The sequence below is a fragment of the Ursus arctos genome, unplaced genomic scaffold (assembly GCF_023065955.2).
Source record: "Ursus arctos isolate Adak ecotype North America unplaced genomic scaffold, UrsArc2.0 scaffold_5, whole genome shotgun sequence".
In the NCBI taxonomy this organism is placed as follows: Eukaryota; Metazoa; Chordata; class Mammalia; order Carnivora; family Ursidae; genus Ursus; species Ursus arctos.
The window spans coordinates 64,998,410-65,015,072 of NW_026623067.1; the positions used below are offsets into that span (position 1 = coordinate 64,998,410).

The 16,663-nt window shown below is 39.9% G+C and overlaps 1 protein-coding gene across 8 annotated transcripts in view; it reads left to right on the forward strand.

Annotated features, from left to right (window-relative positions):
- ATG10 (autophagy related 10) overlaps positions 1–16,663 on the forward strand; it is a 450,669-nt gene that overhangs the window by 163,136 nt on the left and 270,870 nt on the right. Inside the window, exon 1 of one of the 8 annotated variants that reach the window (XM_026498675.4) lies at positions 9,581–9,925. The exons of the other annotated variants lie outside the window; for them this stretch is intronic. Within the exon in view, the coding sequence (XP_026354460.4) occupies positions 9,647–9,925 (279 nt within the window). The 5' untranslated portion in view covers positions 9,581–9,646. Of the gene's footprint in view, positions 1–9,580; positions 9,926–16,663 lie in introns of those variants that run through there. 8 annotated transcript variants of the gene reach the window in all.

The following is a 16,663-nucleotide window of genomic DNA, read 5'->3' on the forward strand; positions in this document are numbered from 1 at the left end:
TGTTTTGCTATTAAAGCATTCTTAAATGATTTCCATATCAGTTGATTCTGTGCCTTGTTGTAATGTAAATAACCCCTAAAGATACAGTAAACTAGAGTTTGCTCTGTAGTAAACAGCTCTATCAGTGACTTTTTCAAAGACACGGGCAGGTTTATCAATATTATCAATATCAATTCCTGCCAATTGTGTTATGTATCTTTTTTCTTGAGAAAGCTTTGTTTGATTTTGCCTTTAACCTTCCTCCCACAGCCAGATCTACAGAGCCTCATAACATGCTCAGGCTGAAAAGTTTTTCTGCATATTTGTCTGGGGTCTTACTGATTAAAAACTCTACAAACTCCATTAAGGCAGGGGCACTGCCTGTCTTGTTTTTGTATGTCTAGCGCCTAGCACAGTGCCTGGCATATGCTAGATTCTCTGTAAGTTTGTGAAAAGAATGGATGACCGTTAATAGGCTTAACAGTTTCCATTTTCCACAGAGAGCCAATATGAATGTAGACCTACAGTGGTGGTTAATTTTGTCAGCTTGATTGATCTAAGAGATGCCCCGAGAGCTGCTAAAGATTACTTCTGGGTGGGTCTGTGAGGGTGCTTCTAGAAAAGATGAGCATTTGAATCCATAGGCTGGGTAAAGAAGATCACCCTCATCAGTGTGGGTGGGCATCATACAACCCATTGATGTTGAGGTCCTGAATAGAACAAAATGGTAAAAGAAGGGCAAATGTGCTCTCTCTGCTTGAGTTGGGACATTCATCTTCTTGGTCATCAGTCCCCAGTTCTTGGGCCTTTGGACTCAGACAGGGACTAACACCACTGGCTATCCTGGTTCTCAGACTTCGAATTTGAACTAGAATTACACCACTGGCTTCCTGAGCCTCTGGCTGGCAGGTAGTAGATCATGGGACTTCTCAACCTTCATATCCTGTGAGTCAGTCCCTCACAATGATTCTCTTTTACATATCTATATATATCCTATAAGTTCTGTTTCTCTGGAGAACCCTGACTAATACACCCACCTATTTGAAACACAGGTCTCCTTGAAGCCTCTACTTTACTTTAGCCTGACTCCTTTCCTCACAGCCTGGAAGTATTGCTGCATTCTCCTAGCTCCAAAGTGCCAAATCCAGATCATTTTACTTACCTATCAAAATTTTTCTTGAGTTGGTTCTATACCAACCGATCTGTACCATTTCTTATGCTCCTCATCACCATCTTTTTCTTAATTTTCCACATTCATCTCGATTTTTGGATAATGAAGGATAGTCGGAAGAAAGGCAGGCAGGGACAAGGGGCCCCGCCCCAAGAGGAAACCCAACCCTAAAATGATTTTACACCACCCTGGAAGGAGCCCTCCACCCTTTCCCACGTGATAGATAGATGACAAAAACCTGATTGGATGACAGGCACAGGGACGGTTAATCAGATTAAAACAAACCCATAAAAACTCTTGGACTTAGAAACTCTGGGGGCAACCCTTTTGGGTCCCCTCCCTCTTCAGGAGCTTTGTACTCTCAATAAACTTTGCTTTGATGCCCACCACTCTTCGTCTGGTCTACCTCTTCATTCTGCGAAGCAGTATGACCAAGAGTGGCAGGAACTAAAGGAAAAGAAATCCTATAACAGTACCAGGCTCACTATCTTTCTCCCTAACCCAACTCCTGCAGAAATTTCAAGACCTTCATGAATGATCCACTGGCTATGATGGTCTCAGTTCTGTGGTCTATTCAATGCTTATGGCTTCATGTACATTCTGTTTCAGCAGTCCATATTGTATTGAACTCATGGGCCTTGTCCTTACCCAGAACTCACTAATCCATACAGCTGAAAGCTCACACATCAATCTCTTCTCCAAATATACCCTCCTATTCCATCAGTCATCTCTTGTTTTTACAAGCCTACTCTCTTAATGACATCATGGTAATCACAGTCCCCTGATTTCTCTGCTTTTTCCAACTCCATTGATGCCCTCTTAGCGTCCTTTTCTTTTTTTTTTTTTATCATCCTGATCGGATTCCATGGATCTCATTTCTACTTCTCCTCTAGTAGCAACATTCATTGATTTATTCTACCCCTTCAGTTCTTCTTCACTCATCTACTCTTTATACTTCTTCACCTAAGCAGGATGAATGGTACTGAAAAAATTAACACAAAGTGTAGGAAGTAGTACCTTTGCAAATATGGGAATCCAGTCTTAGACTTTCAAATGCTATGTACTCCTTTTCAACTTCTCTTATTTCCTTTAAAGACAATTACAAAATTTTACATGTTTTTTTAAAGCCCTCTCTTCACTTTCGGAAATGGCTCTTCTAACTTTCCATTTCACAGAGAATGAAGAAGCTATCAGAAATGAACTTTCCTCAAGTCCTACTCCCTCTGCATTCCTTCTCTCCCAAATAAAAAGACATCTGTTTTCACTCCTGTCACTACATCTTTCTCCTTTGTCTTCTTCCCAGGTAGTGCAAATTAGTACTTGGGACTCAAGTGCTTCCTTTTTCCTTGGGGGCTGTGGTTCCTCAGTTATCTCCCCCTTTCCTTTTAGTTCTCGTGCTTGACCGATACACTGGATCAAGTCACACTCACTTAAAAAGTGAAATACCAAATTACCATCCCTTGATTCTCTGGTACCTGCCACCCCATTGTTTGCTTTCCTTCATAGAAAAGCTTGAGGTCTTCACTTCTTTGCTTCCCTTATTTGTTATTTTTAAAGACCCATCCATTTTGTAATCCATCTGAAACGGACTTAGACCCCCACCATAATATCAAAACTGCTCTTGCTAAGTCATTGGTGTTTTCTTAATTTCCAAATCCCATCAATGGGATACCTTGATTTCTTTGCTTTATTTTTAATCTTGTTAACTACTCTTTGGGAACTGTCTTCTTGGTGTTTCTAATTATCTGGCCTTTCCTGTCTCCCTAGCTGTAACTGTCACCTGAGTATCAGTGACACCCAAATACAGGGAAGTGACTTTTTCCACAGGGGTTAGGATCTAAAGTCAGTGTGAAAGGCAAAAATAGAGTTAAAATTGCATTTGAAAAATCTTTAAAATCCTGTGTACATGTTTTGAGTGTGTATACTATCAGTCAAGAAATCATACACAGCCAGTTTTCCTCTGCTATTGGAACAGAAGGTTGTTTCTTGAGTTGAACACCAGATGAAGTTGTTGGCTTACATTTAGGGTCTATGTTATAAGAAAAATGTGCGGGTTTTTGTTGTTGTTGTTGGTTGGTTGGTTGTTTTGGCAAGCACGTAGAGTAGAGTTAATATAAGTTAAGTAGGTATGGGATATAGCTTCACTATATGTATTTTTCAGCCTGACCTCTTTCATGAACTCTGAATTTATACACCAAAGTGCCTACCAAATATCACCTTTTGGATATATCAATCCAGATTGTTTAGTTAGATTTCTGAAAGATGAAGATATCACACACTCGTACAATGCTTAGCAAAGACATTTATTAAATGTGGCAAGGGTATAGCTCACATGCAGAGTGTTTTCATATCAAATGGGTTGATGTTCTTATTCCAAGCAGTTGTCCTTCAGCATTATACAGCCTGGTTAGAGCCATAGGCAGCTTCGGATTGGTGGAATCTCTAGGCCAAGTGTCACATAAGTCAGTGACCTCTGACTAAACAGCTTTATTGAGACTAGTGGAATTCATAAGCGTTTAGGAAGGCATTGCAATTCTTCACTGGTCTTTTAAAGTTCTGTACTTCACCCAATGGCTGTTCCATCACCCTACAAGACCATCCTCATGAGGCCATCATGACCAATCAGCTAAGTGAAATAGCATTTCTGACGAGCCTGAACATCTGACTATTACAAGTAGGGTGTATGTTGTGTGTATTAAGAACCAGTATCAGGGGCACCTGGCTGGCTCAGTTGGTGGGGGGGGGGTGACTCTTGATCTTGGGGCTGTAAGTTCAAGCCCCTTTGGGTGTAGAGATTTGTTAAAAATAAAATCTTAAAAAAAAAAACCCAATATCAAAGACAAGTCTGTATGGCAATAAACTTCACCTCCCCTTTATCAAACACACCAAACAGCATTAATAATTAAAAGCATCATATTACAAAGCAGTCAAATATTACATCAAAGATGTAGCAGCACTACTCAACTGTAGCCTATTTCATTTGACATTTGACATTTGTCCTCTTTCCTCCTGTCATTATTCATGTTCCATAATATGCCTCTTAACATGTCTTGAGTATATATACAATAAGGATGCCTGTTTATATCCTTCTACAATCTCTGCCTATATATTTATACTATCAGCCCCTTAATTTGAGGAAGATTGAATAATGAAGGGACGTTCTCCATGGCCAACACTGGGTTGCAGAGGGTAGGAAATTGTACATTTGGAATGTCCCATTATCATCCTATGCTGGAAATCACATTTTGGCTTTTCTCTCTTTGAAGTTAACCTCTTTGCCTCCATTGTAACTCCCTTTACAGAACAACAGGATATAATTTCATCCAGGTAACATTCTTTTCTTTGTGTCAAATATATATTCAGTAAAATTAATGTTGTAAATCATTTGATCCCAACTAAAAATTACAGACATCAATTTTAATGTTTTTATTGGAGGTAGCATTCTTTAAATTTATCATGAAAAGTAACACATTGATGATACATTATTTCTTCTAAATCTGAAACACCAAAAAAGTATGAAGAAGAAAAGCCATTCATAATCTCCTTACCTAGGGATAGGCATTGTTAATTTTTTAGTTGTTTTTATTACTTTTCTATAGGACCATCAATGAAGTCATACTTTAACATATTGTTTTGTATCTGGTCATCTTTCTATGTTAGAAAACACAGATTATTGATTATATTAATGATCCTATTATTCTATTATCCCTATGTGTCAACCTCATAAATTTGAGAATATATATCTTTTTGTTTTTCACACCCTGGAAAGGTGGGATTATTACTAATTCTGTTTTATAGATAAATGGATCCTGAGGTTCTGAGAGGGTAAGTGACGGCTTGAAATCTACACATCATGTAAGTAGCAGAAGCTCTATAACTTCTTGACGCCAAATTGGTACCCTTTCCACAGTGTGCCTTCCATTTCTCTAATGAGATACTGCAGATGAAGGGGCCGAGCAAATGCACATTATTGTCATTTATTTTAAGAGGCGGCCTAAAGAGAGTCATTGCCTTGGGAGCAACTTCTGATATGGTTTGGATCTAGGGCAGCTTCGTGAATTAAAATTGCACAGAGGCTTCCAGGACTGCAGGCTGCACAAGTCTTAATGCAAAACATCATTATAACACACCAGTATAACAATATGCAACTGAATCCTACAATCGGAATTAATTCCTGATCGGTAAACATAGCCATAGAACATTAAAGGAAACAGGTCATTATTGAACAGGACATTCAAGTTCTTGTGAGCAAAAAGGCAGACCCTATGTATGTACATTGATCTTGTCTCTTTAGGCTCCTGGTATTTTCTTTACTGGGTGATGAGTAGAAAGTCTAGCAGGGAAGAACATCTTGCTGTGTAGTTCAAAGGAATCTAACCTGTGGCCTAGAAGGCACAGGGAGCTTGAACCAAAAATTCTGAAGAATTTGAGATTCTGTAGTTACTTCTTTATTCTCTACCCGTTGCTTTACAGACAGTGGATTCTGGATATAGGGTGCTGCAAATATCCTATATGACTTTTTTCCCCCACATAGTCCAAAGGTGAGGCACATTCTTTTACCAAAGATAGTTTGCTATTTATCTACTTTCTCATTTACGTTTTCTTGGGCCCGACACCATCTTGGTCAAGATTTTGGTTTGCCTGGGCAGCTGTCCTGTTATGCCTCCAAAGACTCCGGACTGCTTTTCCCTTTGAAGGTCCTGAACATTTCAGTGAGAGTTGGGACTGAAAGTCTACAGTAAGAATTTATTCCTATGGGGTTCTTGGGTGCAAACTGCCAGGCCTCTGTTGAAATAGAATCTTTAGAGAAAGATAAAATCATGACTTTCATACAGATATAAAAATGAATATATGTTAAAATTCATTTTACCCATGTGAGATCAGAGAACCAGACAAAATGGGACAGAACTGATTTTTCCATGGGTAAAATGGGGGAGTCAATTAAAATCCTTATCAGACAGAACAGAAGTTACATATATCTATCAATTACCTACAATTTACAAAGAGCAGCAACATTGCTTACAGACAATGAACAATGGTAGGATCTGATAACCCAGAAGGATATGCTATAGACATGCATAGTTTTGTTCTGTATAGCCCCCAAAATAAAAGAACAAAGGGCCCTCTCAACCAATTTCAGTGGTAAAAAACAAGAAACTTGAGTAATACAAGATCACCGCCAGAGTGATCCTTTTAGAACTCTGAATTCACCTGACAAATTTAAAACAAAAGTTTTGGTTCCTAAATGTCCTCAAGATGCTTGAAAGAAAAAAATGTCCAAATAAGAATATTAGAAAACAAAGACAGACTAAATGCTGAAATTCACTATACTATTCCGACCTTCATTCAGACGATTCAAACTGGATTATTTCCTGAAATGTGTTATACCCTTCATAATACAAACTAGACCCTCAAGGATAAGATCTTCAAAATACAAGCACAGTTCTCCAGTCCAGTTGCTATACATTGTTAGCGACAGCATCTTGCTGCTGAGATTCTGTGTTAAAATTATCCTGTGCTGTCATTAAGACTTTTACAACTTTGGGGCACCTGGGTGGCTCAGTTGGTTAAGCACCTGCCTTAGGCTCAGGTCATGATACCGGGGTCCTGGGGTTGGGCTCCCTGCTGAGCCTGCTTCTCCCTCTCTCTGCTGCTCCCCCTGCTTGTGCTCCTTCTCTCTATCTGCCAAATAAATAAATACAAGCTTTTTTTTTTTTTTAAGGCTTTTACAACTAATTTTCAGTAACCTTCAGAAATTTTCTAAAACTTTTCTTAGGAAACAGATAATTATATAATTTTGATTGTCATTAAAAAATGACGATTTTCCATTGCTATTTCCATAGAAATACTTGAATCCATGAGTGTCATGCCACAGTCCCCAACTTTATATACTTTAAGTACATATGCCTGCTACTAAAAATCAAATGAAACATATAGTAATTTAAGTTCAGCAACAAAAGTTTCTCTAAATTAGAATTATGAAATAAGACAAGCCCTAAGCTAAGGAATGTGATCAATATAGAATTATAGTCAAAGAACACAACTTGCATTTCCATACTGATCCCAAAATATATGTCTACTCCTAGGTATTTACCCAAGAGAAATGAAAATATATGTCCACAAAAATACTGAAGGATTATTTATTGCAGCTTCATTTATAACGGCCAGAAGCTGAAAACAACGTAACTGTCCATCGCAGATGAATGGATATACGAACTGTGGTATAATCATACAGTCGAATACTAATCAGCAATAAAAAGTAACTAATTACTGATAAATCCATCAATGAATCTCAGAAACATGCTGAGTTAAAAAAGTCAGACACATATGTACTGTATGTACTGTATGATATCATTTTCTAGAATTGGAAAAACTAGAGTGACTAATCTAGCACGTGAATGGGAGGGAGGGGGAGAGGGAGAGACTTTTCAGGCAGACTCCCTGCTCAGCACAGAGCTCGACCTGACCCTGGGCTTGATCCCAGGATCCTGAGATCATGACCTGAGCCAAAACCAAGAATCGAACGCTTAACCAACTGAGCCACCCAGGTGCTCCTGCCATGTAATTTTAGGCTTATGTCCCATTTTTGGACCATACTACCTAACGGATACTGTGAGTTAATATTAAACTTGTGATGGACAAACAGAAGCCTGGGAGGGTAAGTAAAGGAATGGTGAAGGAAGCTAGAAGGAAAATCAGGGGACTGTGGCTTTATGGAAGCTAAGGGAAGCAAGACTTTGTAGATGTGATCAACACGTCCAAATGAAACTCAGAAATCCAATGAAATAAGGAATGGGGGTTTGAGCATTAGTCTCAGTTTTCATATCTATAAAATGTGTATCTTGTGTGGTTATCGTATGGTTGACTCAACTAAGCTTCTGGCTTCTGGTGGGTTCTCAATTAATTTTAGCTTCCTTCTCTTTTTGTGATTAATCCATTGTTTTATTCAACAAATGCTTATTACTAGTGACGAACTCTGCAAGAGGCTGGCTATGCAATGATGACAGACCCTGCCCTAAAGCACTCTGTAGTGTTGTAGGGTAAACACATAAACAGGTCAGTACTATTCCTTGAGTGATATGATGAAAGGAAGTACATGGAAGTTACCTGATTTATTTCGCTTTGTTTCTTTGGTTTTGGCAGGTGAATTATGAAACTTAAAAACGTCTCAAGTGCCAAAAAACCCTCCTTTTTTGGTTAACATGATACTGTTGATGCTTGAAAGTGTTTCTAGATTATTGAATACAATGCCAAGCAATGCATTCTTCATTTTGTATGTGAAAGTTTTGTTTTTTGAGTATCTGCCTAAAGTTGAAGGAAACACCCATCCACTAAAGTTCTCACTCAGAACTCACTGCCCTGTACCAAAAAAAAAAAAAAAAAAAAGTCAGTGAATACTTTTAACTGGCAGCTATCTAATTCATTTATATCCATAATTGCTCAAATGTGTTAGTTAATTCACTTATTAGCAGTATTTTTTTTTTAAAGATTTTATTTATGTATTTGTGATGCAGAGAGAGCACTAGACTGGGAGAAGGATCAGAGGGAGAGGGAAAAGCAGACTCCCCACTGAGCGGGGAGCCTCAGGACAAGGACAGCAATGCGGGGCTCAATCCCAGGACCCTGAGATCATAACCTCAGCTGAAGGCAGACACTTAACCAACTGAGCACCAAGGCACCCCTAGCAGTATCTCTTTTTAAACTGAGTTTTATTTTACATGCAGTAAAATCTATTCCTTTTATGAGTTTTGGCAGACAAAACAACGATGTAATCACTAACACAATGAAAGTATAGAACAGTTCCATTACCCCCCAAAATTTCCTCAAGCTCCTTTTCAGTCAACCCCTTTCCTTGGTCACCATTGATCAGTGTTCTGTCCCTTTTAAAGAAATTTTTATTTTGAAATAATTATAGACTCGCAAGAAACTGCAAAAATAGTACAGAATCTGGTGTACCGATCACCTAGCTTTCTCCAATGGTGACATCTTACATAACTGCTGTACAAGATCGTAACCATGCCTGTACATTTGAAGGCAGGTTTTCCTTTCACTTCTTTGCCTGTGTTTACTTTTTTCTTTTCACACAAATTTAATTCTGTTGTGTTAAAAAGAGCAGATGCTAGTTTTCCCTCAGATGTCTGCTGTTGCATTTTCAGTATTTCAGTTCCATCACCCCTGTTACTCCTACATCTTTCTGTGGTCTTTTCTTTATTCCACTGTCCCCCCTACCCTCATTTTATTCTGCTGCTAGATTTTTTTTTTTTCCTGAGCTTTGTGCCACAGATGGTACTATTGTAATTCCCGAGTTGCTAACTTCTACCTCGGTCCTTAGTTTTAATAGGAGGTAGTCGTGTTTGTGCTTAATTGTTGTGCTTACAACAGTTTTACAGTGTGTGTATGTATGTTAGCCCGCGTGGATCTCCAACCTCGGAGAAGGTTCTTGCTCAACCCTTTCTCCATTAGTCACTCATTTATTTTCCAGACATTGGCTATGTGATGGAAGAAAGGGTGCAACGGCCGTTAAAACCGCTGGCACCCCCCACCCCCACCCCAGGTTTCGGCTCGCCGGCAGCACCTCCCCAATGCACCGCCTTTGTGGACGCAGAACGCACAGCCGGCGTTCAGTTCCTGGGGCCGGTGAGGCGAGGGGCGGGGCCTCGGCTCCTTGGTCCGGGGCAGCAGGAAGGTCACGCCCCCTGGCCCGGGTCCTGCGCGCGCGGCCCGCAACGTCAGCCACCCGCGCGAGCCTGGCCCCATGGTGCGCGGGAGGTCCAGGTGCGCATGCTCTGATTCGGTCGCTGTGGTGGCGGTGGCTGAGGGAGGGCTGGGCCTCCGTGTTGGTGGGCCTCTCTGGTCGTTCTCTCTGCTCCTCTGCTATCGTCTCCGTGGCCCCTGGGAGCTCATCACTCCCCTCCCCGGGGCCGCTGGCTGGACGGCAGCTGGCAGAGCGATGGGCTCCTCGCCCCGTCTCCCCTCCCCCCGCCCCGTTGCCCCGCCTGCGCTAGGCTGGGCGGCGGGGTCAGGGGCAGAGCGGAGCGGGGTGAGTATTCCCACAGCCTTTGCTGGTCCCTCTTCCCGGCTCTGCTTCCCGCACGGTCCTCACCCCACTCCTGGGATGGTGAGGAAGGGCGGGTGCGGGTAGGCGGCAAACAGCCCAGCCCTGAACAAAAGACTGGGAAGCGGGGCTCTAACCAGTAAAATGCAGGCGGGTCCCGGCGGTCTTGGGGCGAGTGGTTGAGGGGGTGACGCAGGGGAAAGGAAGGCCCACACCCAGTGTGACCGGCACTCTTGGGCCACTACTAAGCGCTCACGCACAGCGTGGATAGTCACTGCCATGTGTTTAAAACCTGCGAAGGGATAGCAAGTCTTTGTGTAACCTTGAAACAAAGGGCATTAAGTTGCCGGTGTTTCCAATGGCCAAGTCCCACTTAAGTTGAAGGGGTTTCAGATTCATTAAGAATCAGGAGGAGTAAGTTAATATTTATAGCCAACAATTTTTCTTCTCCCAAATAACCTGTGTACTCATAGTATGTGAACTCATGAATGGGGGGTAGTTAACTGATTTATAGAAACATTTATGATAGCAAAAATTATAAACATCTAGGAAAAGCAGAAGATTAGCTCAGAATGGAACCTTGTCTAAGAGGCCCACCTGAGGATGAATTAATTATCCAGGGGACTCTACTCTTGCTTGACATAGTATTGATTAGGGCCCAGCAGTTACTTTGTGTGTGTGTGTGTGTGTGTGTGTGTGTGTGTGTGTGTGTAATGGAGATGCAAGTTATTTCTGACTGGGGGAAAAAACACTCCTGAAGATTGTGGTTTTATTGCCCTAAGATTTTTCTAATTTTTACCATTCAGCTTGCTCCATCATGAGTTCAATAAACCTTTGCCACCGGCTCACTTTGGGTGAATCATGTTTATAACTTAAAAAACTTACAATTTAACAGTGGCCTCACTCTTTAGTGGCAAAAGCTTGAGTTTATACTTTTTAGAATTGGAAAACATAGGCCCTTTGTAGTACTCCGCAACATTAGATGACTCCAAGTAGAATCCTTAACTTCTTGCTTCTGAAAAGTCAAATATGGACAAAAGGAAACGTTTACAAAATGAAAATTTTAATCAAAAAAGAAATGTTGAGCATTGAGAAATTAAAATTAAGGTATTGTAATTACAGGGATTAAAAATCATTATTGGTATTTTAATTGAAGTTAGTGGAAACAGTTTCTAGTTCTACACTGGATTCATTTGGATATAGATAGACTATTACAAGATTATTTCTCCTTCTCCCTTTGTCACTTCCTTTCCCCTTTTATTTAATATTAACTGAGACACTGCTACATCATGAAGCAATCAAGTTGGGCATAACATTTTATGACAAATTATAAATTGGTGACAGTTCCTAATGCTTATAAATTTCTGGGAAAGATAAGCAACCCTTTAGGAAAAATATGTCAGGTAAAGTTTACATAAGTAGATTGTTTAAGTCTGGGATTGATTTGGTTATTAATATCTTTGAAGCCTAGAGGTGTGTTTGAGACCCTGGCAGCAGTGTTTGAATCATAAATGTCGTAAGGAACCATAACAACAACAAAGTGCTGTAAAGATTATTTAGTGATTATGTGTTTAAAACCAATGTCTTCAGGGGCTAAGCAGACTGGGTATGAAACTATTGGAAAGTAGGGGAATGGAGAATAAACATTACCTAAAAGCATCTAGAGTAGGGAGAGGTTGCTGAAAACTGGAAAACCAGAGGCACCTCTAAGGAACCTGGTACTTCAGGCCTTGAAGTGCTGATCTAATACGTTTACAGAACCCAGGAAGAGTACTTACTAACACAAGTTTAGCTTTGAGGTTAGGGTTATTTCATATCACTGTCATGTAATAGCCTTCAGGGAAAACTTTTAAAATCATCTCCACCTACCTCAAGGACCTGCAGTGGTTTCTTACTGTCTGCTGCTTTAAATGGAATTTCTTCAGAGTTTTAGGGTTATCAGTAAACTGCTTTCCTTCATCCAACTCACCAGCCTTCCCATAAAGTTCTCAGCTTCTTGGTGGCCAAAGGAAAGAAGGAAGCATACTACTTCTCAGGAAAAACACAGCTTTCTTGGAAGTAAATATTTATTGAGTCAAATGAAGGTTGTGATCTCAGATTTCAAAGATACACTAAGAAACACTATGGTTAAGTTTTCTAGACTTTTGTTAAGTTTTAACCTACTTCCCAGTGTTTCTTAAAAGGGTGCTCAACTGGCATTTGTATGGGGCCATCTCATCCATTGTTGAATGCTCATTGTATCTGGTCCCTGAGCACTAAATTGCAGTAGCAAACTACAACCCCTCCTCTTTGTGATAGCTCACTATGGTCTCACTCATTTCCAAATAACCCTTTTGAGAATGGTCCCTCCTAATGTTGGGAACCATTGGACCATATCTGCCTGTACTTTACTACCCAATTTATGCTCAAGTGTTGCCATTTTATTTTTAAAACTTAGCAAGCTCTTTTCAGGCCCCTGTGTTGAGGAGCTCTTCCATCTTTTTGGCACGGCTTTATCTCTATGTGGTAAACCCTTATTCACATATAAGTTCTTTTTTTTTTTTTTTTTAAGATTTTATTTATTTGACAGTGAGAGAGGGAACACAAGCAGGAGGAGCCAGAGAGGGAGAAGCAGGATCCCTGCTGAGCAGGGAGTCTGGTGCCAGGGTTCTATCCCAGGACCCTGGAAACATGACCTGAGCCGAAGGCAGATGCTTAACGACTGAGCCACCCAGGTGCCCCCACATACAAGTTCTTAAAGAACTGAATTCAAGTCTTCCAGAATCCCTCTTTTAGAGTCTTCTCTGATTTTCTTAGGAAACATTTGACATTCCTTTCTATGAGGACACACACAGCAAAGTGCTAGGATATTGTAGGTGCCAAGTGAATGAATAAAAGCTTGTGGAAATAAGAAGGTACATTAATCTAGTTTTAATGAAGACTCTGTAAGAAGAAAAGGGGAATGTCTCTCTCATTAAAAAATGTCCAACTACTGTTTTTTTTTTTTTTTAAATGGCATTTGGTAGTATACTTTAAAAGTGCATCGTTCTATCATCTATTTTCAGAGTAGCATTGAATCTGTAGCTTATGATACAGTGCTGATTTTTTCTGTATCTTCTTATTTGTTGAATAACTTTGGCCAGACTCATACAACATCAGTTCCTGGTTCTGGCCTAATTAGCGTACCTACAGACTAGAGTTAGCTCTTCAAATCACACTCACTATTCAAAAGTAGCGAGAGGGGCACTGGATAGTGCAGCTGGTTAAGTGTCCAACTCTCGGTTTTGGCTTAGATCCCGATCTCAGGGTCCTGGGATCGAGCCCCATGTCAGGCTTTGTTCTCAGAAGGAGTCTGCTTGAGATTCTCTCTCTCTCTTTCCTCTGCCATCCTGCTTGTGCTGTCTGTCTGTCTCTCTCGAATAAATAAATCTTAAAAAGACACACAAAACCCAAAAGTAACAAGAGAGTTGGTGGATCAGTTTAAATCATCAACAGTGATGGAAGAGTTTCACTATGTGCTTGCAGAGAAGTCTTGTTTTATATAAAAATATGATAATATAAAAATAATGACACATATCAGAAAGATTAGATGTCATATAAATCTTTTGTTTGGGTGGGAAAAGACGAATTGGTGAATAAGCTTGAAAGTTGAATTGAAGAAATGTACTATAGAGAGGTAGAGATATATAAAATAGATTCACTTAAAATTTTTAATTTTTCTTTTATTCATTACAACTTTTATTTAATGTTTATAGTGTGCCTAACTTTGTTGTAGGTGCTAAGATACAAACTTGTAAGTCAGAAATTCTCAGATGTGTAGACATTCCTCTCTTGACTTGCAGTGTTCCTTGCTGTGAAGGAGATGGTGGAGGCTACCCAAATTTTTGTTCCTTTGTAGGTAAACTCTTTTTTCTGCCTGCGTCTTTGTTTTTTCTTTTTCTTTTTTAAATTAAGATATTCCATTAGGCTACCTCTAGGCATAGTTGTTGTTGTTTTTCCCCAACAGTTTTCTCAGAAACAAAGTGAATCCTCTCAATTTGGAAGAGTAAATATGTTTGATCTTTTTTTTTTTTTTTTTCCAGCTCAGGAATACTTTTTCAATGGTATGTTTGCTTATGATTTCAGTTCAGAAATGCCAGTTATTTGTAGATTGGATTTGTATTCTTTGTCCTCCTTATCAATCAATATACTTTGTTTTCATCTTGGTCCTTTCTCTTCTGTATTTGGAGAGCATCTCACATGTATATGCTAAACTACTAATTAGATTTCTTCCAGCTTCTGTACTTCTCTCTATTGCCTTTCATATAGAATTTAAATTTTTACTATTATTATATATTTGAATTCCCTCCCAGTTTTTTCTTATCCAGTTTCTTTTTTACTCTCAGCTGTTGTTTCCCACCTCATCTCTTGCTTTTAGAAGCTGTGTTTTTCTTTTCCCTTTGTCTTTTTCAGTTGGGAATGTAAAGTAGATAATTTCCAAGTTTTTCTCCTGATTCCCAGTGTAAGCCCACTACAGAAGCAAGCTTTCTCTCTTCCTCTATGTGGCAGTGTTCTTTCTTATGGTTGAAGAGCATTGTCTTGGTCCCACACTGTTATTGATGTTTTTGATTTTCTTAACTTGACAGAAGAGGGACTTGTGTAGGGATGGTATTGTTTACTCTTGTCAGAGTGAGCAAGCTCTCTGCGTCACTCTCATTACCTCTAGGTGCTGAAGGACTCTTCATCTACATGTGAGGTAGGAGAGTTGTTTGAAAGATACAACCAAATTTCTGAATCATAGGTCTTTCTCTACTCAGAAGAGGTCTTCCTTTGCTATTGTTTAATATTTCAGTCCGGTGTCTATAACAAGGGGATTGTTTCTGTGTGATTTGAAACGGTTTATAGTTTTTTGAGTTTTTGCAGGGAAAGTGGTAGTGGTGAGGCTGTAATCTTCTGAGGGCGCATCCTGTTCCCACAGCCTCCTGTTGCTGACTTTACAGTGTAGTATGCATTGCTCCACTTGGCTTCGCCTCCTATTTCTGGCCATGAACATTTTATTATTGAGAGAGAACTGCCTTGAAAGAGAATTAGCAATGGACTTGGAAGCCAGTAGTGGAGGGGGCACCTCAGGGTCCTTTGTTTGAAGGAAATGTAGAATGGGGTAGAATGAGATGCCTTTCTATGCTCTTCCTAACTGGACCTCCTGCTGCAGAGGCTGCAACAAGCCTCAAGCTACCAATTAACCTTCTTCAGTTCCAGTCCAGGTATAATGTTGTATCCTGTTTAAACTTTATTTGCAATATGTATTTCACTGGGAAGGCAAGGAGAGAGTGCTGAGCTTACTGGTTAGTTGCTGTCGAGACTGAGCCCAACTTTCTCCCATTGCTTCTTCCCTGTGCTGTTTATTGGATTACTGGGTCTGTTCCTGCTGTGCCCCACCCAGGCGGTCAAATGCCTTGAAATGCAGGTCATTCACTAGCCCTATCGAAACAATCCATCTTTTGTCTCAGTTTCCTAGCACGATCCTTCCTCAAAAGTATGTGTGGTGCTAATTACAAATGTTTGTTTGGGGGGCTTCAGAATCAGGTAATCTCTCTGGCCTGGGCCTTAGATTCCACATTTGAATTTGTACCCTGGCTGCTTCTTTCCTCTCTGAAATTTGAGGACCACTGCCTAAAGACCCTGCTAGGTAAGCGGTTATCTAAATGAATTCAAGACAAATTCTCATAAAGGTACTGGGTTCAGTTTACCTCCCTAGCTAGTAATTGCTGTTTTTGTTTGTTTGTTTTTTAGGAAAGGTCTAAATTTATAATAACGTGAAATTGTTACAGGGAGGGACAAATGCAGAGGAAATTGCCTACTTTTATTAGTTAAAAATAATCTTTAATGTTTAAAGGTATTCATAGTATATTCTGTGATAAGCATGTTTTTTGTAAGTGATCTTAAATTCTGGGGAAATTTATATTTCTTTAAGTGTTTTAGTCTCACTATGATTCTGGTGTATACTGATTTATAGGTTCATCAAATGAAGTGTCTCTGACTGGGATGCCTGGGTTGCTCAGTTGGGTAAGTGTCTGCTTTTGGCTCAGGTCATGATCTCAGGGTCCTGGGATCGAGTCCTGCATCGGGCTCCTTGTTCAGTAGGGAGCCTGCTTCTCCCTCTGCCTGCCTCTCTCTCTCTCTGACAAATAAATAAAAATATTTAAAAAAAGGAAGTATCTCTGACCAAAAATAAAATAAAATTAAATAAACACAAAGAACCAGTTCCCCACACATTAGATTAAAAAGCACATAAAAAAAGTGGAGAACGGTAGTGAAAAAAATTGTTTTTAACTAAAAAGGATACTTTGAACAATGATTATACACAGTATTAGAATTTACTGGGGCTATTTTCTGAAAAGATAATTAGTAGCAGCAGAATAAGCTTCACAGTGTCTAGTCTTAGGGCTAACCTCTAGTTTAGAAAGACTGCTTTCACTTGGTGGGGAGAAAAATATTCT